Source organism: Schistocerca americana, chromosome 11, assembly GCF_021461395.2.
Source record: "Schistocerca americana isolate TAMUIC-IGC-003095 chromosome 11, iqSchAmer2.1, whole genome shotgun sequence".
Lineage (NCBI taxonomy): Eukaryota > Metazoa > Arthropoda > Insecta > Orthoptera > Acrididae > Schistocerca > Schistocerca americana.
Window position 1 is genome coordinate 77,939,189 of NC_060129.1, and position 26,278 is coordinate 77,965,466.

At 37.5% G+C, this 26,278-nt stretch overlaps 1 protein-coding gene across 4 annotated transcripts in view; it reads left to right on the top strand.

The window, feature by feature from the left end:
* The window catches only part of LOC124553691 (zinc finger protein 708-like), an 89,120-nt gene that overhangs the window by 23,718 nt on the left and 39,124 nt on the right, over positions 1-26,278 (top strand). For 2 of the 4 annotated variants that reach the window (XM_047127591.1, XM_047127594.1), the window contains exon 3: positions 20,467-20,531. The exons of the other annotated variants lie outside the window; for them this stretch is intronic. In XM_047127591.1, coding sequence (XP_046983547.1) covers positions 20,523-20,531 — 9 coding nt within the window. In that variant the 5' untranslated portion in view covers positions 20,467-20,522. The remainder of the gene's footprint in view (positions 1-20,466; positions 20,532-26,278) is intronic. 4 annotated transcript variants of the gene reach the window in all.

Here is a 26,278-nt window from a genome sequence, read left to right on the forward strand (position 1 = left end):
TTTTATTCTTGCTGAGGAACTGTTTGGTTTCAGAAAGAGCCATCAAATAACTACACAAAATCATTCTACAAGGTTTTGACAACAGCTAGATAGGTCTTTAGTTCTGTATGTATTTCCTGCAACTCTTCTTACAGTCTGAAATAACCTTTGGGATGAAGGCAACAGCTTAGCACATCCAGTAGAGTATTGCAGTGTTCCAAATAATCTCCAGGTGGATAAGAGCTCTAGCTTTAGTTTAGTTTTACATTTACTATTTCCAACATTTCAGGCCATGAAATCCCCCTCATTGAGAAAAGCAGCTGACATACCCTTGGGTCTGTAATTGTCTGCCAATTAACTGCTTATTTGCTTTGTAAAAGGGCTTTCAAAACCCAAAAGATATGAGTGCATTCCATGTGTAATTTGCTACTTATCTAATGCTTCCTGAATATAGTTCACTCATGGCCTTTACAGGAGTACCCTGTTGTTTTTCACTGAATAACACAGTACATAATATATGTAGTTGAGATCATCACAAAATCAATGAATGATCTGATTTGAGCCTTCAGCTCAGCTCCAGAGGAGGACAGGTATAGTGAGTCATTCTCTGTTGATTAAGAGGTGCTGGACAATTACCCAGGTGACTATGAAAATTATTTAGGGATGTATAGTGAAAGATTTTATACATTATTGGGTACCATCATGTACCACCATCTTCAATTGCATGGTTCGAATGCCATTTTCATCATCATTAACAGGAGATTTATCCACATGTACAGAAACATCTATGTTGGAATAACTTGGGCTTGACAGCTCTTGATCTGTGGCAAATGAAAGCAAATGTTAGTACCACAATACCGCTACGTAAACATCATCGGGAGGTTCACAGAATGGAGAATATTCGTCCTTCATACTCATTTGAGCATCTTGTGTTCAGGCATAGCATGCTCAAGCATGAATGCTTGTAGTGAGAGGATGGTGATCAAATAAGGCTCTCTGGGAAGGGGAGGATGGGGCAGCCAAATCCTCATGGCTGCTGCTCTGCAGTTGTGATTGTTATGGTAGCTCTGTTTCTCTGTAGGCTGGTGTTGCTTCCAATGTGCTCTCACGAGCTGGTGGAATTACACTTGGATTGATTTTATTATGCTGTAGACATATACCAGCAAAAGATGCTGCTATTGGAGCACAAAAAGTACAAGTAGTTCCTGTTCATTTAAAGGACTCTGAGCGAAAAGTAGAACACCAGCTTCCTCATTCTACCTTTCTTACAACATTTAAAAATTGGCACAAAAACTTTGGCACACAAAAATAATCACACTCTTTTTAATATACAACTCACCTCTAACTCCTGCTAGCTTCCCTAACTGTAACTCACTCTCACTCACTAGTCCATTGTGATAAGTTGCACATACCCATCCTTTCTCACTCACTCACTCATTCTGCCCAACTCACTGTCATTAGGTGATAGTTTGGTGTCTATTCTTTTGGTCATGTCCAAAAGAACAGAACCCGGAATCTCCTGCTTACTGGGCAGTTACGTTAACCACTGTGCTATCCAGACAAGTGTTTATCACAATTGCACAGACTATCTTGTTACACCTCTCAACTGACCCACATTGCCACCTAGTGCCACCTATCTGCAGTTCCCGTTTGTTTCTTCTATGCGTGCTTTTTTGAGATTACCACAGTAGACATGCCAGAAAGAACAGACACCACATGTTCATATAATTAATTCTATTCATCTTGATGGGCAGTGAATCCACCACTTGCAACAGGGATGAACAACAATGTTCGACCACCTGTGGGAATCTCAAAAGTAGTGAGCATGGAGGACACGGGTGAGAACTGTGGGTAGGTGGTGCTAGGTGGGAATTTAGGCCTGGCAAGAGGCGTGCTGATATAGTCTACACAATCGCAATAAACACTTTGTGTGGATGCCACATTGATTAACATAACTGCTTAGTAAGCAAGAGATCCTGGGTTTGAATCTCGGTCTGGCACACATTTTTGCTCAGCGCCACAGATTCTGCAATGTCCCAATGCAGTTGGCAGTAGTAATTCCTTCTCATTCCTTTCCTGTCTCCTCCACCCCCCTCCACCTTCAATGTACGTAACATTGTCATTATCTATTTGTGTTAGCACACTGGACTCACATTCGGGAGGATGACGGTTCAATCCTGTCTCCGGCCATCCTGATTTAGGTTTTCCGTGATTTCCCTAAATCCACAACAACAACAACTACTACAACAATAATCTGTTCTCACTGACATTATCTGCCTCGTGCTCTCTGTTACTGCTAATATCTCAGTCCTTCCTTACTGCTGCTGTCTCTACTTACTGTCACTCTCACCAGCCAGAGTGGCCAAGTGGTTCTAGGCCCTATAGTCTGGAACCGCACGACCGCTACGGTTGCAGGTTCGAATCCTGCCTCGGGCATGGATGTGTGTGATGTCCTTAGGTTAGTTAGGTTTAAGTAGTTCTAAGTTCAAGGGGACTGCTGACCTCAGAATTTAAGTCCCATAGTGCTCAGAGCCATTTGAACTGTCGCTCTCTCTTTCTTTCTCATTGCCATTTTCTCTCTCTCTCTCTCTCTCTCTCTCTCTCTCTCTCTCTCTCTCTCTCTCATTACCACAGGCTCTCACCCATTTCCACCATCTCTTTATCTATTCCTTCCCCCTGGCCCCATATTCTTCACTCTTTTCCTAACACTGTTCTCTCACTGTCAGCTTGTTCCACTACCCTGTGTCACTGTCTTTGTCTTACACTGCCACTGTTTCAGTCACTCTTTCTGTAACACAACCAATGTCTTCTTCCTTCCAGTATTTACTACTTTTCCATCTATTTGCCACTGCCACTGTCTTTTTTCTCTCTCAGCATAAAAAAGTATGAATATGTTCACACACCAAAATTTTTAAAATACTGAGGAAGGTACAGTCTCTTAAAAAACAGGAACATATTTTCATTTTTATACTCTGATGGGAGCAATATTCCACTGGTTCCTTTTTTTCCTGCTGCAACAGGGAATGTAACTCATATGAAATGTATTGGTCAGTAAAATTTTGACAGTTTACTTATGTGAAATTGAAATAATACAAAAATAATTTTACATTTCACACTAAAGTTTAAATGTGTGTTTTGTGTGTACAAGTAACATAACTAAAAACTTATGTATCTTTGAAATGGATAAAGATATGAAGCTAAGTTTGAAGGCTGTTTGAGATTGAGATCTTAGGAATATGGCTTATACTGTAAAAATTACAGCCATTTTCTTTGTATAGCTGTCTTGGAATCTGTTACTAAGTTTTTGGGGTATTTCTTGATAACAGATAAAGATTTTTGAAAATGGGTAGATGGCTATTCCAGTTAAACGCATAGAGTGTATACTGTTAAAATTTGAGCAATTTACTGCAGTTATTTATTATCTAGATTTCGCCTTATATGAGATTTTATGTTTAGAAGTATGGTAACTTTGAACTTCTGTGTGTTGCAAACAGATAAAGGTATCAAGAAAATTTTAGAGGTTGTTTGAGACAGATCTTTTGGGACTGTATCATAAAAATTTGGGAAAGAGTATAGTGCAAAGTCTCTTTATGTGCTCTAGTAACATTTTACCTTTATGTCCATTTCACGAGATGTGTGTGGGGGGAACTGATATGTTTTCTGTCTTCGTGGAATGTACACTCTCGGGCTTTCAACAGGAAACCTCTCTGTAGTGCACATTACTTCTCTTGTAGCATCCGCCACTGGAGATTGAGCATCTACGTAGAGCTCTCCCTAAATGATCCCATCACGAAGTGAATGCACCACTGTTCTTTGGATCTTCTGTATTTCTTATGTTAATAAAACTGGGTAACAACTCCAGATTAATGAGCAGGAATCAGTCAGATAATTAGTTGGTAAATCACTTCTCTCTTGATGAATTACATTCCTTAAGGTTCTTCCAGTGAATCTCAGCCTGGCTCTGATTTTTGTATTTATTTTTTGTGGTGATTCCACTGAAGTTTTTTTTCTGGATTGTTACTCCAATGTATTAACGGTGTAATCAAATAGTGATGGCTCTCTGTTACTTTTATTTACATTTATGGTCAACTGCCAGTCCCTGCACCATTCTTCAGTCCTCTGCAGGTCTGCCTATAATTTTTGACAGTTGTATGGCACTGAAGATTTTCTGTATATTACAGCATTGTTGATGGGTAGCCCTAATAGAGCTTCTGATGTTTTCCATTATGTTATTAATATAAATCAGTGGCAGGCATTGTGGCTTTCCGATATATAATGGCATTATTGATGGATAGCCTGGTAGAGCTTCTGATGTTTTCCAGCATATTATTAACACTTTACCATCTGCATGTCTCGTACAAAGTGATTCGCTTGGTGCCAGCAATCCTAATTCAGATTACTTGGCTTGTTGCCGGCTGTTGACATTATCAGGGGATTATAAATTGTTAAGTCACTAATCTCTTCATTAGTTCTTAACCATATTCCCCTTATTTCTTGAAATTTCGAAGTATACATAATAAATAAATAAAAAATTTATTTGTTTCAAATATTTATTTAAAGTTTTTGGAAAAATGATCAGTTATGAATTGCACTATGGAAAGCCAGTCAGCATTATCCAGTTTATTGTTGTTGTCAGAAAAATGTAAAAATGATAATATTTGTCTGAATCGGTTGTGGGACATCATTTTGTGAAATACTGATGTGTCTATCAATGAATTTGTTGGCCAATAATCATCAATCCTTGCTTTTTTTTACAGTTCCCATAAGGATAGCGAGATAAAACTATTTTCTAAGTTTGGGTTTTGTAACATCGACAAAGTTGGTATTTTTTTTTATCCAGTTTTCGTCTGCAACACTTTTGACTTTAGTACTTGGTGGTTTTGTTGCCAACATATTCAAATAGATCATTCCCAATATATAATACATCGATATCCTCAATGCTCTTTGGGAAATATGTTTGGACCTGGAGATCAACTGTCTTCTGCGTCTGATTAATCCGAATCAGTTAGCAACCGTAGCATTCGCTGAATTGTTCTTGGACATATTTCACTATGTTCCGACGATTCTGCTTCACTTTCATTTTCTTCGATATCCAGTGTCTTCTACCCAACCGGCCAAGTTGTCCAAAACAGACAAGGCATCTGCGCATTCATCGCAAATAATCATATCATCTCTTTATCCTGCCATGATGAATAAGCACAAGTATTTATAAAAACAAAAGACTTGTTGATGTGTGCAACTTACTTTCACCTAAACAAAACACCAACAGAATGTGAAGGATACTAAAATGCTGTTGCTGACCACTGAGTGATACAATGCACACGACACCACTGTGGTGTCGCTGGATGGCAGTGTGTTAATGTAGATCAGTGACAGTCAAGACCTTGTTCGCCCCGATAGCTGAGTGGTCAGCACGATGGAATGCCACGCCAAGGGGCCAGGGTTAAATTCCCGGCTGGTTTAACATTTTTAAATGTTCGGATAATAAGTTGCCGTCTCTTTAATCTCAGAATAGATTATCAATGCAGCTAGCCGCTATTTTTGTGTAATGTCTTGTCTGTATAGACGTGTATCTGTTGTCTTTAAGAGCTCTTCACCTTCACACCTAAGTCTATACAGTAAAGTAAGGCCCTCTCAGTTCTTGGCTGATCCATGATAAGACAGGTGAAAAATTAGACTAATGGAGGATTATTAGTATTATCTCTGTTTTTCATTTGCTCTCTCTCTCTTTCTCTCCTTTATCTATGTATAGTTTTTAATATAATATTTCATTACGTGATATAGGATTCAGCCAAATAGAATCTTTGGTGGAGTCCTTCGTCTTGGTAATCAGCAGCTGGCTTGCTGTAAGAGATCTTTACATTTATTATTACTGTTAAACCTGCAGTCAGTTGGGAGAATCAATCGTTTGGACAATTTGTTCCTTTTACGAAAGATTGCGAATTCCAGATGTGTATGAAGCCTTTTTGGTTGATTTAACACAGACTCAGTGATTGCATGCTCTCTTCGACACAGCTGAAACTTCCCCGCTAATTACAGGGCCAACGTGATCAACAAATGATTCAGAAAAAACTCATTCGTTCATTCACTCCAGAACAAAAAAGTCACAAACCATATTAATGGAGGAAATCGTGTATTAAATCCATCTCCATTACATGTCCAGATCTCCGGTGATTCCACACCTTAATTATTTTCCTTTTACAATCTCTTTCTCTTCAAAATAGACCGCTAGCGGCACAAATGTTAATTGGCTCACTTTAGCGAGAAGAAAAGCAGAATATGTTTCTCTCAGAAACACGTCAATCCCTCAACAGACACTCCAGAAGCTGTCCTAGTTACCACTCTAACAACCATGGAGAATGCATATATGCATCTCTGTTATTTCAAAGAATAAACGCACTGGAAAATACTTTGGCATCGACGAGCTGTTGCCGCATATATTAAGAGAAAATCAGATCAGATAACTTTTCCAAAGTGAATGAATGTGGATGGTTTGATTGAAAATGATTAATTGGTGCGTGGTAGAGGGTATTTTTGCTGTGGGGACATTACACTGGGTTGGGGAATTTTCTCCACTCAGGAACGGGGTGTAATGTTGTACTTGTCCTCATCAGCATTTTGTGTGGTCATCATCATCATCTTCATCTCATCCACTGGGATGGTGACAGGAAGGGCATCCGGCCACCCTGTCAATTAACTTTGCCAAATCAGTTGATAACCTGTGGAAGTGCAGGATACAGGCACAAGGAAAGAGAGAGAGAGAGAGAGAGAGAGAGAGAGTCAAGACCTTATTATAACACTCCCTTGGGGTACTCCAGATCATCTTGACTTCCATCAAGAATGTCACACTGAGATATATCTACCAACAAATCCTGAATTTAGTTTCAAACCTGGGCTGATGCTCAGTAAGCTCATGTTTTCTTCATTAAACAACAGTGCAAAATTGTGTTAAATATCTACAATTATATGCATTTGTCAGATGACCCAAGTGGAAAACAGGATTGATCAGTACCATTTTCTAGTAATTTGGAAACCTTCATGGGTACAGAAACCTGTCATAAGCAGTGGTTAGAATAGGAGCATGTTCTCCCACATAATCATGTGAAACTGTACAGGTATTTCATCTGGTCCAGGTGCCTTTTCTCCACTAGGCAAGGGATCAGAGAATAGAAAATGTACAAAAAGTGCTCATCTCAATATCTGTCTTACAACTTAAGGTATTGACATAATTATCTCAGCTATAATGTTCCACTGTTAAACAGTTACTTTCTGTGCCAGTATGCTCACTGAAGGTGATTTCAGTTCTCCTTGTGGTACTGGCTTGTAGATTCCAGCCTCAGCAGTCGGCAGTCGGAATGGGTACATGAACCAGGCATCTACTATGGCGGTTCATACACAGCAATGTTCACTGAACGGGCATTAAGGAGACACTGTTGGTAGCCTCTTGGTTCATCTGGGCTTAACAATTGCGCATGTATTCAGCTGTACACATCTTTGCAGTCATTGTTCACCTGTGTCATTTATGGCCCATGGAACACCACAGTTTACTTGGTTCTGGTACTGGACAGTGCCATTTAGCCATTCATGATGTACTTTAACAATTGTGCCACAAGGTTTAGAAACTTAACTGTTTCAGAAATGCTTCCATTCATGGTCCTAAATCAGTGATCATGTGCATTTGGAATTCAGGTCAATCTCTCCATTTGTGCATTGCAACACTGGTTTTTTTTGTGTCCGCCAACACTCTGTATATACTCCCTACTGCTAGTGCCTTCCATATCTTAGTTTACAAAAAGAAATTTTGGAATGTTTAAATGCCAACATACCATATATTGCAGTTACAGTGTAATCTGTCGGTACAGAACTATTGGTTCACTGTCACAACTTAAGTAATTTTAAATGTTAAAACCTTATATCACAGTTTGGGGAAACCTGTTTGGCAAAAGTAAAAAGTGCCCTCAATCTATAAGCCTTGTGCATATGTAGTAATATGTTATTTTTTTTACCATACGTATTAATGGCGACTATGCTTTTTAATAATAAGACAATTTTAAAGAAGTAACAAATGAATAATCTTTTTTGAGTGGACTATGAACTGAAATAATTTACACTGATTAAATTTTTTTAAGAAAATAGAAAATATAATTGTAATATATGTATATTCTTTTCAAAAATGTGTGTTTCCTCTTCTTTGTATTGATTGGTGGTGGAGAGGACTTCCCTACATTAGAACTTATACAGCGCCATGCCAAGTTCTCTTCCGTCGCACCCAATTCACCTTGCCGCCAGTAGGGTGAGGGCTGTTCCGCTGCGGCTGGTTGTTACTGGAGTGTGCTGTTGCATTCAAGAGTAAGCCTAAAACATGTCTTTAAAAACCTCATAACTCCTGTGCATAAAATCACTTTGCTCATTAAGTAGTAGGTCCGGGTTTTTCATTTGATGAGCATATATTTCAATCTCTGCGAGCATGTTGAGTGAGACTTTTTGGAGCTTTATGTAGCACCTCCATTTACAATCTTGTTCCCAGGACAATATCTTGCTGTGCTGAAACACCCCCGGATCTTGCATATCCCCGACGTCCACATTTGTAGTCGGTCTTCTACACGGTCCACAATGGGAAGAGTAGAAGGGACAGGGATACCAGATCTTACATGCAACATTCATTCCAAAAGAATTAGCAATGACCGAAAGGGAAACTCTTCCTGTAAAAGAACTGGTTAGGTTGCACCATCCAAGATTCTCCTTTTTGAAAACAAAATCCCTATGGCTTCATGCATCCTTTTCCTTACGATGTACTGCAAGGAATTTAGCCATTGACTTAAAGTTTCCATTCATCCATTGACTACTTCTGTTGCCGAAAACATCATAATATTTACTCTAGTTTGAATTTTCTTTTGGGCTTCGCATCACCACTTGTGCTTATAAGTTCAAAAATTCTGACACATTTTCTGTCAATGATTTATTCTTCATAATTTAAAGGATTCATCCAACTTGCAGTAGATTTTGGATTCCAATCATCGAATAATGGAAAGTGTGGTTCATTTTATACAAAGACATAATCCATAATTTCCTTGAAAAGTCATATCATTTATCTGTACTCATAAAAATTTTATGCTAAATACATATATTTCTTCACTTGATTGCTGCAATCTAAAAGTTATTAGTGGCGAGGAATGTAGATTCACTTCTTTCATTTATTCTCTGATTCATCCGTCATTCATACATGCACATATATGGAAATGGATTTTCAAACAAAATTCCAAAGTGAACAAGACCCATTAAATAACTACTAATTCTATGAATATTAACTTCTTTTGACATTCAACAATAAATCAAAAACCCTTAACCTCTAATTATGACACTTTTTTGAAGTTCAACATCAATCAGTTTCCCCTCGCGTTTGATGCGAGTCTCTTACAAAGCATATCTGTGTCATCTATATCGATTCTAACTCTCGCGCCGACTCAATTGTTTTGCGCGGGAAATTATCTTTGCAGCGTTAACCATCACTCATGATTCACTACTTAACTGCAAAACTTCACTTCACACATTTACACATCTAAGTGTGCACTTGAAATTATATATGAACATTCACTGGGAACCTCTTAAGATTATGCAGCGTCATTTTCGGGAAATATTCCTTTCTTCTTGAAGGTCATTCAGATCCTTTATACTTCTTGATGACATTAGCAATGCTAAAGTTCTATGTTTACCCAAACACAGGTGAAGCCTGTCTCCACTATCTTCTTTACAGCACTCAATAGCTATAGTTAGTCACTATTTCTACAATCTGTGTCACTGATTAATTATTTCAGTTTAAAGTTTTCTAACACTAAACACACACAGTTTATTGTTATGTTTTTACGAGCGTTCATCTCTGTCACTCGCAACACCATTCATCCGTATCTTCCAATCTTCATTAAATTTTTTCAATTTGTTATGGGAAAATAACCCTTTAATTTTGTTAGATCCTGGGTATGCTAACAGATAAGCCCCAGGGTTCGGAATTTGTAGAATGATGTATGGGCCAGTATATAACAACTCCCATTTCTTTATACTCTTATTTATTGAGGATGATTTGGTATGTCTTTTGACTAGTACCTTCTCTCCGACGTGGTACGTCTGTAACCTCTTGATTAATTTGTCATGTTGTTGTTTTCTCTGATCAGTCTTTTGCGTCATATTTATGATGGCTTGTCTTATTTTTTCTTCCCAAAGCATCTCAGTTTCCTGAGTTTTGGGCATATTTTCAGTCCAGAAGTTTTCTTTTTTTGCCTCGAACATCAATTCATGAGGTGTACAACCAGTGGAGGAGTGTGGCATGTTGTTGTATATCTGCTCAAATTCTTCCACATAATTTGCCCACGCAGTGTGCTTATTATGGCAGTAGGTCCTCATAAAGCGATTGAACTCTCTAAAAATTTGAACTTGAGCCTTTAACCTCCAGGGAACAGGATAGAAAGTTCTACAATATGTTTCGTGCGGCTTAATGTAGAGATGGCATATGTATCCCTTAATAACTCCTGGCCTTTCATCAAAAACGTTTTCATACATTAATAATAATTCATTGAGCTGCTTCTTCTGATCTTCGATAATGCAGTCGGGTTCATTTAACTTTTCAAACACTAAATGACCGAAATCTTCTTTGACTTGGAACTCATTAATTACGTGCTGTTTAGAATTTTGGGCCGTCCTGATTACTTGCGCACTGATCCCACAATTATATTTTCTCATAAGGCTTTTTTTTCAACAACTCCAACTCAATTTCTTGTTTTTTAACATTCAACAAAATTTTTCCTGTTTTGAAATATATTGTGCATCCATATTGACGTAGGCTGTCGACTCTGATAATGCAATCTACCACCAAATTTTTCACAATAAGGAATGTGTTTAATATTGCTACATTTCCGAATTCCACACCAAGTAGTTATTACACCTTTACATTAGCTGATCTAGCACCAACAGCGATTATTATTCTGCAATTTTGAACTGGAAAAACTGGTACTCGTCTTATATTTCTGATCCTGTTGAATAGTGCCTCCGAAATAACATTTGTGGTTGCAGCTGTGTCTAAAACCGCCACTATAGGTACGGTCTCCATAATGACTTGCACTTCGGCTACTGCCACCTGTTCCTTATCCTCATCTTGTGGTTCTAAGTCCTCGGTCAGTTCATCTGCCAGTAATAGTCCATCATTATACGTTAGCATGGGTACACATATCCTGTTGCCCCTCAACCAATTGTTGACTGCTCCTCCGGGGCACGAATGGGTCCTTACGAGTTTGTTAGATTTTGGTTTGTCTGCTGGTTGACATCATCCGTCACTTCGGTAGTTACTGGTTGATTCGGAGATGTCCGTCCCCACTGATGTTGGCTATTTGAATTCATTCCTCCTGGTTGATTCCAATTTCTGTTATTGGTATTATTCCAGGCTTGGGGTCTGAAATTTCTTTCGTCCCCCAGCAGGGGGTTGTATCTTTTCCCGTTCCTGTTGTTCCTTGAATAGCCCCTCGCAAGACCATTGCCGGGATTACTATTGAGATTTTGAGGCGTTCCTCCATTATTTAATGATCTCTGTTCATTCCTTCTAAGTGTCGATTGATCGCCATTGGTATAACCCATACTTCCACCTTGCCTACCGTTTGGTGGAAGTTCTATCGTCCTATATTGAAATCTGTTGTTATGGGCTTTCTGGTTGTTCTCTTCGATAATATCCATATGGTCTAACGTCGTGAGGAACAACTCCAAGTCTTTGTCGTTGCCGTAAATCAATTGATTCCGGATGCTAGTTGGTAGTCTTGCCTTAAGTATGTTTATTATGTCTGGCAAGGGCATAGGTCTGTCCCAGTATCTCGTTTTATTTATATATTTTTCGAAATACCTTCTAAGGCTTCCTTTCGAAAAGGAGAAAGGCTCTGGGTAGAGCACCTCCTGCCTTAGGCGTTCCTGTACCCCTTCTGACCAGAACTTTGCTAAAAACGCCTTCTCAAAATCGTCATATGTCGGGCAAACAGAAGTCATGTCCGAGGCCCAGATCGCTCCCCGAACCTTGTATATATCCTGTAACAAAACTGATCTTCTGCCACTCCGACCAATTTGTGGGTAGCACTCCTCTGAAACTTCGAATAAAAACAATTGGATGGACCCCCCTTTTGTCAGGGTTAAAAATCTGGAATTGCCGATGCTTTATCATTTTTTATTCGGCATGGCAAAGGCTTTCGTAATCTCCGTATTATAAGAATTCACGCGAACAACCAGCTTGTGGCAATTTAATGTTTGAATTACTTGCACAAGTTGGTATTGTGTGCGAATAGGCAGTAACTGGCTCTAAGGTCGTTGCCAACTTCTGCTGCTGCCCTGTATTCATTTGTTCTGAGCTTTGTTGTGAAACATGCATAGACTCTTCTATCATTTGTTTCCAATGCTCCAAATCAGCACCTAACTGCTGTCACACCTCCTCAAGTCCTTTCGCAAACAAATTCTCTTCCTGTTTGCCAGATAAATTCTGGAATGCTGCCTTAACATTTTGCTCAACGTTTTCACACATTAGCCTTTTGTTTTCTAATGTGATTTCGGATAATTTACCCATTAATACGTTAATTTGGTGGTCTATAACATCTTGACGCTCTGTCAGATGTTCAACACGTTCCTTTAGGTTAGTCTGTGTACGTGCCAATTCAGGAAATTGCGCAATTGCACGTGCCATGGCGTCTTGCTTTTGTACTAATTGCGAAACCATTTCCACTTGTTCCCGTACGGTATCTATCTTAATAGCCACATACTCCTTCATTTCGACACGTACATGCTGAGTAGATTCCTCACATTGTGCTTTCACCAATTCTATTTGTGCAGTTAATTTTAGTTCCATCTCTTCGGCCTGATCTTTGAGTTCCGTGGTCTTCGCCTCTATCCACTGCTCTAATTCGGAAAAACTGTCTTTGTAACTGCTGCTTAATCTCAGTGTGGACTAATTTCATCTCTTCTTGAGTTTGAGTGACTGTCACTAATTGTGCTTTAATATCGGTTTTCAGATTTTCCTGCCCTTCAGTAACTGAGCTAATTTCGTATTCAAATCATTTTGCCCTTCTGTAACTGAGGCAAATTTCGCATTAATGTCAGTTTTCATCGTCTGCATTTGTCTCATGATAATTACCAATGGATCTAATCCCTTCTGCATACTTGCTGTTACACCCACTGCCGTGTCTACAGGGCACTCTGTTGCGCTATCTGTAGCCATCGGTCCTACAACACTTCTTACTGCTTCATTATTATCAGTGCTAACAGCTGAAGGCTGATATGTGCTGCTTTGCTCTGCTTGACTCATCCTAAACATTGCCCTAGTTAAAACCATATAAATGTTCTACTGTCACTATATGTAATTCCCTTCACACAAGAGTACTTCTGTGTCTAATTTCTTAATGTACATATACAGATAAATGCAACTGGGACAGGTCAATCAAAACACTTCCTATATCTAACATGAACACAAATAATCAATATTCAAATATCAAATAACACTAAACAGAAAAGTGTATGCTTCAACTGTACTAGCAAGCTTTAATTATAAAAATTTAGATCTGGCCTTTTTTCTGCGCCCAGCGTGCTGTCTTTCGGCTTTATTTGTGGATCCAATTATATCACCTGTGAGTCTTTCCTCTCTTTTCCAAGCGTCAGTTAGGTTAGCTCATCGTAGTTGACATGAAACAGAGAACAAAATTATTTTAGCAATGCCCAAAAATGTGTCCTGTCACGGATTGGCCATTTTAACATTTTTAAATGTTTGGATAATAAGTTGCAGTCTCTTTAATCTCAGAACAGATTATCAATGCAGCTAGCCGCTATTTTTGTGTAATGTCTTGTCTGTATAGACGTGTATCTGTTGTCTTTAAGATCCCTTCACCTTCACATCTAAGTCTATACAGTAAAGTAAGGCCCTCCCAGTTCTTGGCTGATCCATGATAAGACAGGTGAAAAATTAGACTAATGGAGGATTATTAGTATTATCTCTGTTTTTCATTTGCTCTCTCTCTCTTTCTCTCCTTTATCTATGTATAGTTTTTAATATAATATTTCTTTACATGATATAGGATTCAGCCAAATAGAATCTTTGGTGGAGTCCTTCGCCTTGGTAATCAGTGGCTGGCTTGCTGTAAGAGATCTTTACATTTATTATTACTGTTAAACCTGTAGTCAGTTGGGAGAATCAATCATTTGGACAATTTATTCCTTTTACGAAAGATTGCGAATTCCAGATGTGTACGAAGCCTTTTTCGACGATTTAACACAGACCAGTGATTGCAGGCTCTCTTCGACACAGCTGAAACTTCCCCATTAATTACAGGGCCAACGTGATCAACAAATGATTCGGAAAAACCTCATTCATTCATTCACTCCAGAACAAAAAAGTCACAAACCTGATTTATGAAGGAAATCGTGTATTAAAGCCATCTCCATTACATGTCCAGATCTCCGGTGAGTCCACACCTTAATTATTTTCCTTTTACAATCTCTTTCTCTTCAAAACAGACCGCTAGCGGCACAAATGTTAATTGGCTCGCTTTAGTGAGAAGAAAAGCAGAATATGTTTCTCTCAGAAACACGTCAATCCCTCAACAGACACTCCAGAAGCTGTCCTAGTTACCACTCTAACAACCATGGAGAATGCATATATGCATCTCTGTTATTTCAAAGAATAAACACAGGAAAATACTTTGGCGTCGACGAACTGTTGCCGCATATATTAAGAGAAAATCAGATCAGATAACTTTTCCAAAGTGAATGAATGTGGATGGTTTGATTGAAAATGATTAATTGGTGCGTGGTAGAGGGTATTTTTGCTGTGGGGACATTACACTGGGTTGGGGAATTTTCTCCACTCAGGAACAGGGTGTAATGTTGTACTCGTCCTCATCAGCATTTTGTGTGGTCATCATCATCTTCATCTCATCCACTGGGATGGTGACAGGAAGGGCATCCGGCCACCCTGTCAATTAACTTTGCCAAATCAGTTGATAATCTGTGGAAGTGCAGGATACAGGCACGAGGAAAGAGAGAGAGAGAGAGAGAGAGAGAGAGAGAGAGAGAGTGACAGTGACAGTGACAGTGACAGTCAAGACCTTATTATAACACTCCCTTGGGGTACTCCAGATCATCTTGACTTCCATCAAGTATGTCACACTGAGATATATCTACCAACAAATCCTGAATTTAGTTTCAAACCTGGGCTGATGCTCAGTAAGCTCATGTTTTCTTCATTAAACAACAGTGCAAAATTGTGTTAAATATCTACAATTATATGCATTTGTCAGATGACCCAAGTGGAAAACAGGATTGATCAGTACCATTTTCTAGTAATTTGGAAACCTTCATGGGTACAGAAACCAGTCATAAGCAGTGGTTAGAATAGGAGCATGTTCTCCCACATAATCATGTGAAACTGTACAGGTATTTCATCTGGTCCAGGTGCCTTTTCTCCACTAGGCAAGGGATCAGAGAATAGAAAATGTACAAAAAGTGCTCATCTCAATATCTGTCTTACGACTTAAGGTATTGACATAATTATCTCAGCTATAATGTTCCACTGTTAAACAGTTACTTTCTGTGCCAGTATGCTCACTGAAGGTGACTTCAATTCTTCTTGTGGTACTGGCTTGTAGATTCCAGCCTCAGCAGTCGGTAGTCGGAATGGGTACATGAACCAGGCATCTACTATGGAGGTTAATACACAGCAATGTTCACTGAATGGGCATTAAGGAGTCAGTGTTGGTAGCCTCTTGGTTCATCCGGGCTTAACAATTGCGCATGTATTCAGCTGTACACATCTTTGCAGTCATTGTTCACCTGTGTCATCTATGGCCCATGGAGCACCACAGTTTACTTGGTTCTGGTACTGGACAGTGCCATTTAGCCATTCATGATGTACTTTAACAATTGTGCCACAAGGTTTAGAAACTTAACTGTTTCAGAAATGCTTCCATTCAAGGTCCTAAATCAGTGATCATGTGCATTTGGAATTCAGGTCAATCTCTCCATTTGTGCATTGCAACACTGGTTTTTTTTTTTGTGTCCACCAACACACTTTATATACCCCCTACTGCTAGTGCCTTCCATATCTTAGTTTACAAAAAGAAATTTTGGAATGTTTAAATGCCAACATACCATATATTGCAGTTACAGTGTAATCTGCCAGTACAGAACTATTGGTTTGCTGTCATAACTAAAGTAATTTTTAATGTTAAAATCTTATATCACAGTTTGGGGAAACCTGTTTGGCAAAAGTAAAAAGTGCCCTCAATCTGTAAGCATTGTGCATATGTAGTAATATGTTATTTTTTTTACCATTAATGGCGACTATGCTTTTTAATAATAATACAATTAAAAAAATATGAATAATCTTTTTTGAGTGGACTATGAACTGAAATAATTTACACTGATTAAATTTTTTTAAGAAACTAGAAAATATAATAGAAACATATGTACATTCTTTTCAAAAATGTGTGTATCGTCTTCTTTGTATTGATTGGTGGAGGAGAGGACTTCCCTACGTTAGAATGTATACAGTGCCATGCCGAGTTCTCTTCCGTCGCACCCAATTCACCTTGCCGCCAGTAGGGTGAGGGCTGTTCCGCTGCAGCTGGTTGTTACTGGAGTGTGCTGTTGCATTCAAGAGTAAGCCTAAAACATGTCTTTAAAAACCTCATAACTCCTGTGCATAAAATCACTTTGCTCATTAAGTAGTAGGTCCGGGTTTTTCATTTGATGAGCATATATTTCAAACTCTGCAACATGTTGAGAGACTTTTTGGAGCTTTATGTAGCACCTCCATTTGTTCATTTATGTTGCTCACTTCATGTTTACTATCCTTCACATGTGTTCCAAATACTGTCTGATTGCTATGACTACAATGTTCCCTTTATCGAATTTCAAAATTCTGCATTATGTAATAACTGACACATTCGGCGTATTTCATCTTGTATACTCCAGAATTGTTGTATTTTATTTGTTTTATCATTGCTGGTTTATGTCTTAGTCTATGTGCCATTTGCCCTTCATGCTGGAGTGCCACAGCTATGTATTTTGGAAAGCATTTAGCAATTCTTTCTGACGCACATCCTTTCTATGTCAGGGTGACAAACTTGTTCTTAATTTTAATTTCCGTAGAATCATTACTGATAACGGCGGATTTGTTTTTAATCTTGTTAATAAAATAAAATAAATAAATAAACATACGAATAACATCTTGTGTCCTGTACCCATTAGCTGCTGCTACTTGCTTAATAATGCATAGTTATATCTGCAATTTATCTTGCTGTAGTGGCAATCTCGGGGCTCTGTTGCACATTGCATGAAAGTACGCTCTTTTATGCTGTGCTAGGTGGTGTGACGTCACTTCTATAATGTTGTCAGAACATTTGAATGTTAACTACACTATTTTATTAATCAAAGGATAAAAGAAGTAGTAGAGGAAATGACTAAAATTTTAAATGAGCAGCATCCAAAAATTCAATTCACACTAGAAATGGAGAACAATGGGGCAATTAACTATTTAGATTTGACTGTCAGAACGGAGTGAGGTAGGAATGTTTTTGGCGTCTCTAGAAAAGACACATTCAGACTACATTATAGAAGTGACTTGGCACCGCCTGGCACAGCATAAAAGAGTGTACTTTCATGCCATGTGCAACAGTGCCCTGAAGATTGCCACTAAAGGAAGATAAGTTGCAGAAAGAAATAGGCATTATTAAGCAAGTAGCAGCTGCTAATGGGTACAGGACACAAGATGTTACACATATGTTTAACAAGATAAAAAACAAATCCACAAGTATCAGTAATGATTGTAGGAAAATTAAAGTTAAGAGGAAGTTTGTCACCATGATATACAAAGGGCGTGTGTCGGAAAGAAGTGCCAAATGCTTTCCAAAAAACATAGCTGTGGCATTCCAGAATGTAGGGCAAATGGCACATAGACTAAGACATAAACCAGCAATGACAAAACAAATGAAATACAACAATTCTGGAGTATACAAGATGAAATTTGCTGAATGTGACAGTTATTGTATAGGGCAGACAGGGCAGAATTTTGAAATCCGATACTGGGAACATTGCTTTCATAGCAATCGGATAGCATTTGGAGCACATGTGAAGGATAGTAAACATGAAGTGAGCAACATAAATGAATAAATGGAGGTGCTACATAAAGCTCCAAAAAGTCTCTATCTCAATGAGCTCGAAGAGATTGAAATATTTGCTCATCAAATGAAAAACCCTGACTTACTACTTAGTGAGCAAAGTGATGTTATGCACATGAGCTATTATGAGATTTTTAAAGATATATTTTAGGCTTACTCCTGACGGCAACAGCACACTCCAGTAACAACCAGCTGCAGCGGAATGGCCCTCACCCTACTGGTGGCAAGGTGGATTGGGCACAGTGGAAGAGGACTTGGCGTAGGGAAATCCTCTCCACCACCAATCAATACAAAGAAGAGGAAACACACATTTTCGAAAAGACTAATATATGTTTTAATTATATTTTTAAGTTTCTTTAAAAAAATTTAATTAGTGTAAATTATTTCAGTTCATGGTCCACTCAAAAAAGATTATTCGTATGTTATTTCTTTAAAATTGTGTTATTATTAAAAAGTATAGTCATCATTAATATGTATGGTAGAAAATAACATCTTAGTACATATGCAGAATTCTTACAGATGGAGGGCACTTTTTAATTTTACCAATCAGGTTTCTCCAAACTGTGATATAAGGTTTTAACATTAGAAATTACTTTAGTTATGACAGCAAACCAATAGTTCTGTACTGACAGGTTACTTTGTAACTGCAGTATATGATATGTTGGCATTTAAACATTCCAAAATTTCTTTTTGTAAACTAAGATACTTCTATCAGTAACTATATCTCTCTTGTTAATTATATTTTTAACTGTATCTAACAGATCTGAAGATGGGCAGCTAGCCTAAAACTAGTCATTGAAAATAAAAAGTAGCAATCAAAGACTGAAATGCCAAATTTATATTTTTTAAAACCATTAAATCCTTATAGGTTTCCACAGCAAAGTTAAATACTTAAGATCATAGCAAAATACAGTTAATATTGCGTGAAAATCAGTAAGATATGTTAATTTCCCTGTTAGATCAGCTAGTGTGAAAGCAGAACCAAAATTCCAAGTTCTGACTACATTAATATTGAAGTTCATCAGCGATGCTGCTTCACTTTCTTTCTCAGTGGTCAGCGTGAAATGGAACTGTCGCTCGTGCAAAGTTAATCCCACAGTTGCAAACATATACAACTTGAAAGCAGCATGATAATGTCCAAAACATCGTAGAATTCACAAAATTCTCTTGCCTGTAAAATTGTAAAATATTGAAAGATCACGGGTGGATTACTGCCCAGAGACGTAAGTTCTGCTCCTACAGAAACCTGTCCAGACTCACCACCAATTATCCACTGGCACAGACAATGCAAAGTAGACAAACCATCAAAGATCATGGGGTACAAGAATGCCACCTATTGGAAACCTTGAGAAATGGTACCACAGTGTCACATTCACAACCTCCAACAAAATTACATTAAAATTACCATCATTGAGGGTATATTGGTTTTCTAAAAACTAAACATCTTGAAATAAGCACCTCCCCACCCTTGTCACTTTCCAAAATTATTGGAATGTTTTATAACATTTTAACACATGTATTACACTAAACACGAATAAAGACATGATATGGTGCCATCGTGCACAGTTTTTAACATCGGGAAATAGATGGTAATGTTTTCATGCATATGAATGTGAAATATCGCAACAGTGTAGTTTCTTGCTAATTTACATGGTTCTCTTGGTTGTTATGAAACACATACCAAATTTCAATTATGGCCTATCTAATTAGAGGCCAGTGCACATGGCATGATAATTTCACAGAGAAATTCCTAAATACAAATACAATTAACAAAATGATAAAGTTGTAAGGGTAACACTTGCTGCTGTGTGATAAATTTAATTCAGTAGCTTTAATCAAATAATCAATAGTCTGGAGTCATTTAAGTTCCAGAGAAACAGTATCCGTATGTGTTCATTGCCCAGCTTAACGTATTGTTCGAGTTAGCAGGTTTTGATTTACTAGTAATATAATTTAAAGTGAATGTTGAATAATTGTTTATGAAAATTGCAGTCGATTAAAAGTTTTTCAGTGCTGCATTGAACACATGACACATAAATGCAGAATTTGATAGGGGTCCATCGGTGTCAATTTTAATGTTTTCATGTGTAATATCAGTTAATAAAATTTTGTCTGGAAAGCCATTAGCAGTCAACCATGCATCTGATTTTTTATCAGGTTAGTCAGCAATATTTTATGTCAGATTCTTTGAATGCTTCCCATTTTACTATCCTTCCCTGTTTTGGCTGTGTTTAGCTTTTATTTATCAGCAAGGCTAGGAGTGTGTTTAAATCTGTGACAAACATTCTCTTTGCTTCAGTAACAGTTTTCAACACTGGGTCTTTCCTGTCCCCCAAAAACTTGCTAGACAAGTGTATGACCAGGGTAAGTATTTGATCTGTAAATATTTTACATCTTCATTACTGTAGACAAATGTTTGATAGTGGTTTCTCGGATAACTTGCAGTCTGATTCCTGTCATTTACTAAGCATATTTTGCTGTCTTTCTTACCATTTTTTCCAATACCAGTAGCTATTGACGCTATTACAGCCTGATGGTCTCAGGTTCCCTCCTCCGAAGTGATTGAATATTGAAGTTTGAGTGTGTTAGTTACTATGACTTTATTACAATACATAATTTTCAGAAATGATGTTCATCACTATACCGAACAAATCTCTGCATTCGCAACACTTTCAGTTGCTTCACTCTCCCTTTTTTAACAGAAAAATTATAGTTTCACCCTACTACAGTTCCATGATGAGGAAATTTACCTCTGGACACAAAGGAGTCTGTTCAATGTAGTTTCCAATGCAGTCATGTGATACAGTTACTAATGCTTGTGTAGTAAAACATTCTTATAGACACACACCTCAAACAAAGGTTAGTCCTGTGAGATATTTTGCCAGTGAATAGAAGCAGCAATGTCAGTAATCTTGCTGCAGCTCCACATTGTGCATAGTGCACAATGTACGCTCCCAGTCCCAACTCGTATGCTTTACAGTAAGATTAAGCCACAGACAAACATAACATGGAACTAAAAAAAAGTGGTATATTCATTCTGTGATAACTGGTGTTGAAGCTAATAGTTCTGAGGCTGCTGGCTTGTTCTTTTATATGTAAGCCATTTATCACAAGCTCTGTGCTTAAATGTGAAACAAATAACAAAATAAATGTAGAAACAAAACTAATGGTATCTATTCATACAAATAGATTCTGCATTTTGGAACTATAAATTCTAGGAAAGGAAGGACATATACACAAGGAAAAAATTAAATCGTGTCATTTCCATGCCAGGAGCTGAGGAAGAGGTAGTAGTCTGGAAAACCCTACTCCCATGTGGCAAATCCCATGTGGTTGAATCTGTAAGTGAGTGTAGCAGTGTGTGTTCACACAGTCATTTGAGAACTTGAACCAGCTGGATCAATCACTAAAAAAACCTTACTGTACATTAAACATATTGTAAGAAAAATAATATATGGCATTGATAAAGTTCTGCAATTACTCTTATGTATTTCGTGTGTAACAATCAGTTGCATTTGATGACAGGTTGACTTGATCATCTTATGTGGTGGAAATCTGACTGCATGAGAAATTTTCAGATACCTTATATATATGTGAATTAATTTGCTGCCCACTATATAAAGATCTGACTGTTCTTTTCTTTGAGTGAGGATTGGTTTCCTCTGTTCAGATCACATCAGACCATGTACTTACGGATTCTTGGTACTATCGAGAGGGCATCAGATTAGATTAGTGATTTGCATAACAAGACAGTAGTTATCTTGGCATGTGTTGTTTATTGTCTGCCCCTTTCATCTCACTGTAGGTCTAAATTCAGCTCTACTAGCTTAGTAAAACACTCAGAACATGCTTTTTATGTTGTATTTGCTTCCATTAAAATAAAGGCCCCCATAAACAGTCAAAGGTTTTGCCAAACTTTACTTCGTTTGCCAAATATTTGACTTGGTATGGTATTGTTTGCCATGTTTGTCAACGAGAGATCATGTTACACAAGAAATTTTGATTGATGGAAAATTTGACAAGATTGTGGACATTGTGTCAATGACACACCACATGTGTAGGGAGAAATTGTTTTATTACAGTTTATCTCACTGTATCATAAGTTTCTATGTTCAAGGATAAAAAAATAGCAGTGACAATTACCGTACTGGTAGAGGTATCGCATCTTTCCCAGCCATATATTGTGGAGGAAGAGATTGTGAACCAAATCAATATTTTATGCAAATGGGAGTGCTATGAAATAAAATAAATGAAAGTTCTCCCGGTCTTTCATAGATGATGTGGACTATATATTCCTACACTGAGATATTTTAATGAACTGTCATTTGTGGACCAAGTAGAAGAAAATAAATTGTAGCATACATTACTTATGTCTTCTTTTTCAGTGTGTGGGCAAAGTTATTAAACGTTTCACTGTTCATCCATATAAAGCTGATATAATCATCAGGTTCTGATTGTAACATCTCTGTTAACACACTCTTGTGTGTATATTTACCGCTCATTCTAAACAATTCCCGGACCAAGTGTCATGCTTTTCTTCTTCTTTAAACACAGAACTTGAGCTAATGTTAGAAATATATTTTACCTGCATTTGTAGTCATTCCCATTAGTGCCAAAATACAGCATATGTGGAAAGCGTCTACTTCAGAAGTAAGGTTAAATATATATGTGCCTGTTTGTCACACCCGTGGCTAGATAAGAGTGAATTTGACAGACTGCTCCCTTATGAGGGCTTTACAAGTGTTTGACAGTTTTGTTGTCCATTTGAAGAAAGTTGATGTAATCATTGGGTTCTGAGTGTAATATTTCCTTTAATTTGCATCTTCGTCTTTAAACATAGTACCAAAGTCAGTGCCAGGACTGCTTTGCCTGCATTTGTGACCATTCTCACTGCTGTCAAACAAAATATGAACATGAACAGTGTCCACTTCTAAAATGACATTATATTGGGAAAGATTGTTTCTATATGTATGGGTTTGCTTGGTCAATGTGTGGCTAGATAAGAGTGATCTTGTCGAACACGTTTGCTCATTTATAGGGTCCTTAAGATTCTTTGAGCAGCTTGCTTTAATTTGTTTGCAGTGCATGTAGTATCTGCTCTACTACAAAGATTATACAAATGTGGAACTACAATTTTTTCCTTCTTCTTTCATTATGGGCCAGCTAAGCCTTCGTTTTTTTTTTTTTTTTTTTTTTTTCCCCTACTCCTTTATGTGTTCACTTTCTTCATTACTCTCTTCCGCTGTCCATTTTTGCTATTGTGTTTTTGGGAAAGTTCCGCTTCTCAACTTTGTTTCTATATTTGGTTCTGATCTAAATTTCTTGCATATATATGCCAATTTATTCTACGTTTTCATGCACTTCTCTAAGCCAGCTGGATTTTTCTTTAAATTTTTTGAACTTCTGAAAAATTCTTATTTTTAGTATGTTATATTTTCCTAAGTTTTTGTGTAATTTTTTCCTATAAGTTTGTGTACTTTGTATTACTTCTTATTTTAAATTCTTATACTGTTGTTGTTCTGTTTCCTATTATCTTCTTTTCTTTTTTCATTGTCATTTATTGTAATGTTTATTGTAATGTTTCTGGTGCATATATGTATTCTTACGAAGACTGTCTTGTAATGTTGCATTTTTTAATTTCTAGAGAATGAATTTTTCCCTTAAACATCTTTTGTTAAGTGAAATGAAATGTCAATTTTCCATAATCTTCCTCTGATGACTTCTTTCTCCCCTATCTTTGGTGAGATGAATTTTCATGGATATATGTTTGTCTACAACTGACATTTCCATAATAAATGCTTGTTTTGGGTGTCACGTTCTTGCTGTCTGCCATTACATCTGCATATCAAAGAAGATTTGTAATTGGGAATTTGCAACTGTTTTTGTATTTATATCTTTTTTTTTACTTCCTGTACACTTAAAATTGCTAAGACATTAATGAATGTTAACCAGTTACTTGTGAGATTATCCATTTCCCAGTCAATTAGTGTTCCATTTTTGATATTAGATTCTGACAATTACTTCTTCTCCCGACCGCTTTTTGATGGACGCATTTAAACAAGACTGGAGAGCATCCATTACTTTGTCCATCATCATCATCTGGTTAACTCATTGCTGAATGTTATGACATAATTTCTTCTTTCATTTCTTAAGTAACTGAATCTACAATTAGATGTCTTCATCCACAGCAATCTTCAGCTCTTCTTAATATAATGTGAAGTGGTAGGCAGGTAACCTTTTTCTCTTGATCCAATTATCTGCTTGCTGCTCTTCCTTGTGGTCTTCAACCTTTTACTGTGCCTAGCAAAAAAAAAAAAAAAAAAAAATTTTCTAGATTATACCCTCCCCTTCTCAAAAAGTACCCAAGGAACTAAAGTGTCTTTGACTGGTGCTAAGTCCTGTAATGGAGCACTTGTTCGTCTTTCTGTCCATAGTACATGCAACATAATCTGTCAACACCACATCTCAAAGGCATCAATTCGGCTCGTCACTGGCTTTCATGGTCCAGGGTTTGCAGCCATACAAAAACACAGAAAACATCAATGATTCCACAAGGAGCATCTTTGTTGTTTTGGATTTTGCGTAGTTCTGCAATATTTTAGTGAGTGTGACCATTGTGGCATTGTCGAGGACAATTCTTCATTTTATTTCTTTATCACAGTTTCCTGTGTCAGTGATCAATGATCTACATACACACTATCATTTGCTTACTACCTCTAGAACCTTTAAGCACCCTATAAACTGAATCTGGTTTAAGCCTTGATGACTAACAACTTTTAGCTTTGTCCATGTTTATCTCTAGACGGATCCTCAAGTTCATCCTCATGTCCTGCAGTGAGGATATTATCACCTGAAAAATATAGATTTTCCTGCCACCAATTGAAATTCCATCATCCCAGCCATTCAGCACTCCCCCCAATGCCATGTTCTGCATGGATGTTATATAGTTATGGGGACAGTATGCAGCTTTGTACAACTCCATTTGTCACGCTGAAAAACTGTCCACATTTTTGATTGCAGTATGACTGTCATAAAGACATTTTAGTGATACTACTAGGTGTTTTGGGACAGTAATGTCATTAAGCATATACCACAACTTGTCTGAAATGATAGTCAAAGGTCGTTTTATAATGTAAGAAACAAATTAATGCAGGGACACGGAATTTGACTTCTTCAATTACCTGCTTCAAATTCCATTAGACCCCTCAAGTACTTTTATGTGCCACAAAATCTGCTTATTCTGCAGCAATCCAGCTTGCAGGAATTTCTTTGTTTGTTTGATTTATTATGTGCAGGAGGACTTCACTAGTATGTGAAATTAATGCTATAGTCCTATAATTGGAGCAGTCCCTGGATGATTGTTTTCTGAGGAGAGGGATTAGAACAGATATGGTCCAGCATACATCTATCTCCACATATACATGGATGCTCTACAAATCTCATTTAAGTGTCTGGCAGAGGGTTCCTCGAACCACCCTCAGAATTCTCTATTCTTCCAATCTTGTATAGCGCGCAGAAAGAACAAACTCCTAAATCTTTCTGTATGAGCTCTGATTTTCGTTATTTTTTCATGGTGACCGTTTATCCTTATGTAGGTTGGCGTCAACAGAATATTTTCGCATTTGGAGGAGAAAGTTGGTGATTGGAATTTTGTAAGAAGATTGCCCCGCAACGAAAAACGCCTTTTGATGATGACCATCTCACATTTTGTATAATTTCAGTGACACACACTCTCCATTTCATGGTAATACAAAATGTGCTGCCCTACTTTGAACTTTATCGATGTACTCTCTCAATCCTATCTGGTGAGGATATCACACCGCAGAACAGTATTCTAAAAGAGGATGGACAAGCATAGTAGTGTAGGCAGCCTTCTTAGTAGATCTGTTACATTTTCTAAGTGTCTTACCAATAAAACGCAGTCTTTGGTTAGCTGTCCTCACATTTTTCTGTGTGTTCCTTCCAATTTAAGTTGTTTGTAATTGTAATTCCTAGGTATTTAGTTGAATTTATGGCTTTTAGATTTGACTGATTTATCGTGTAACTGAAGTTTAACGGATTCCTTTTAGCAATCGTGTGGATCACCTCACACTTTTCGTTATTTAGTGTCA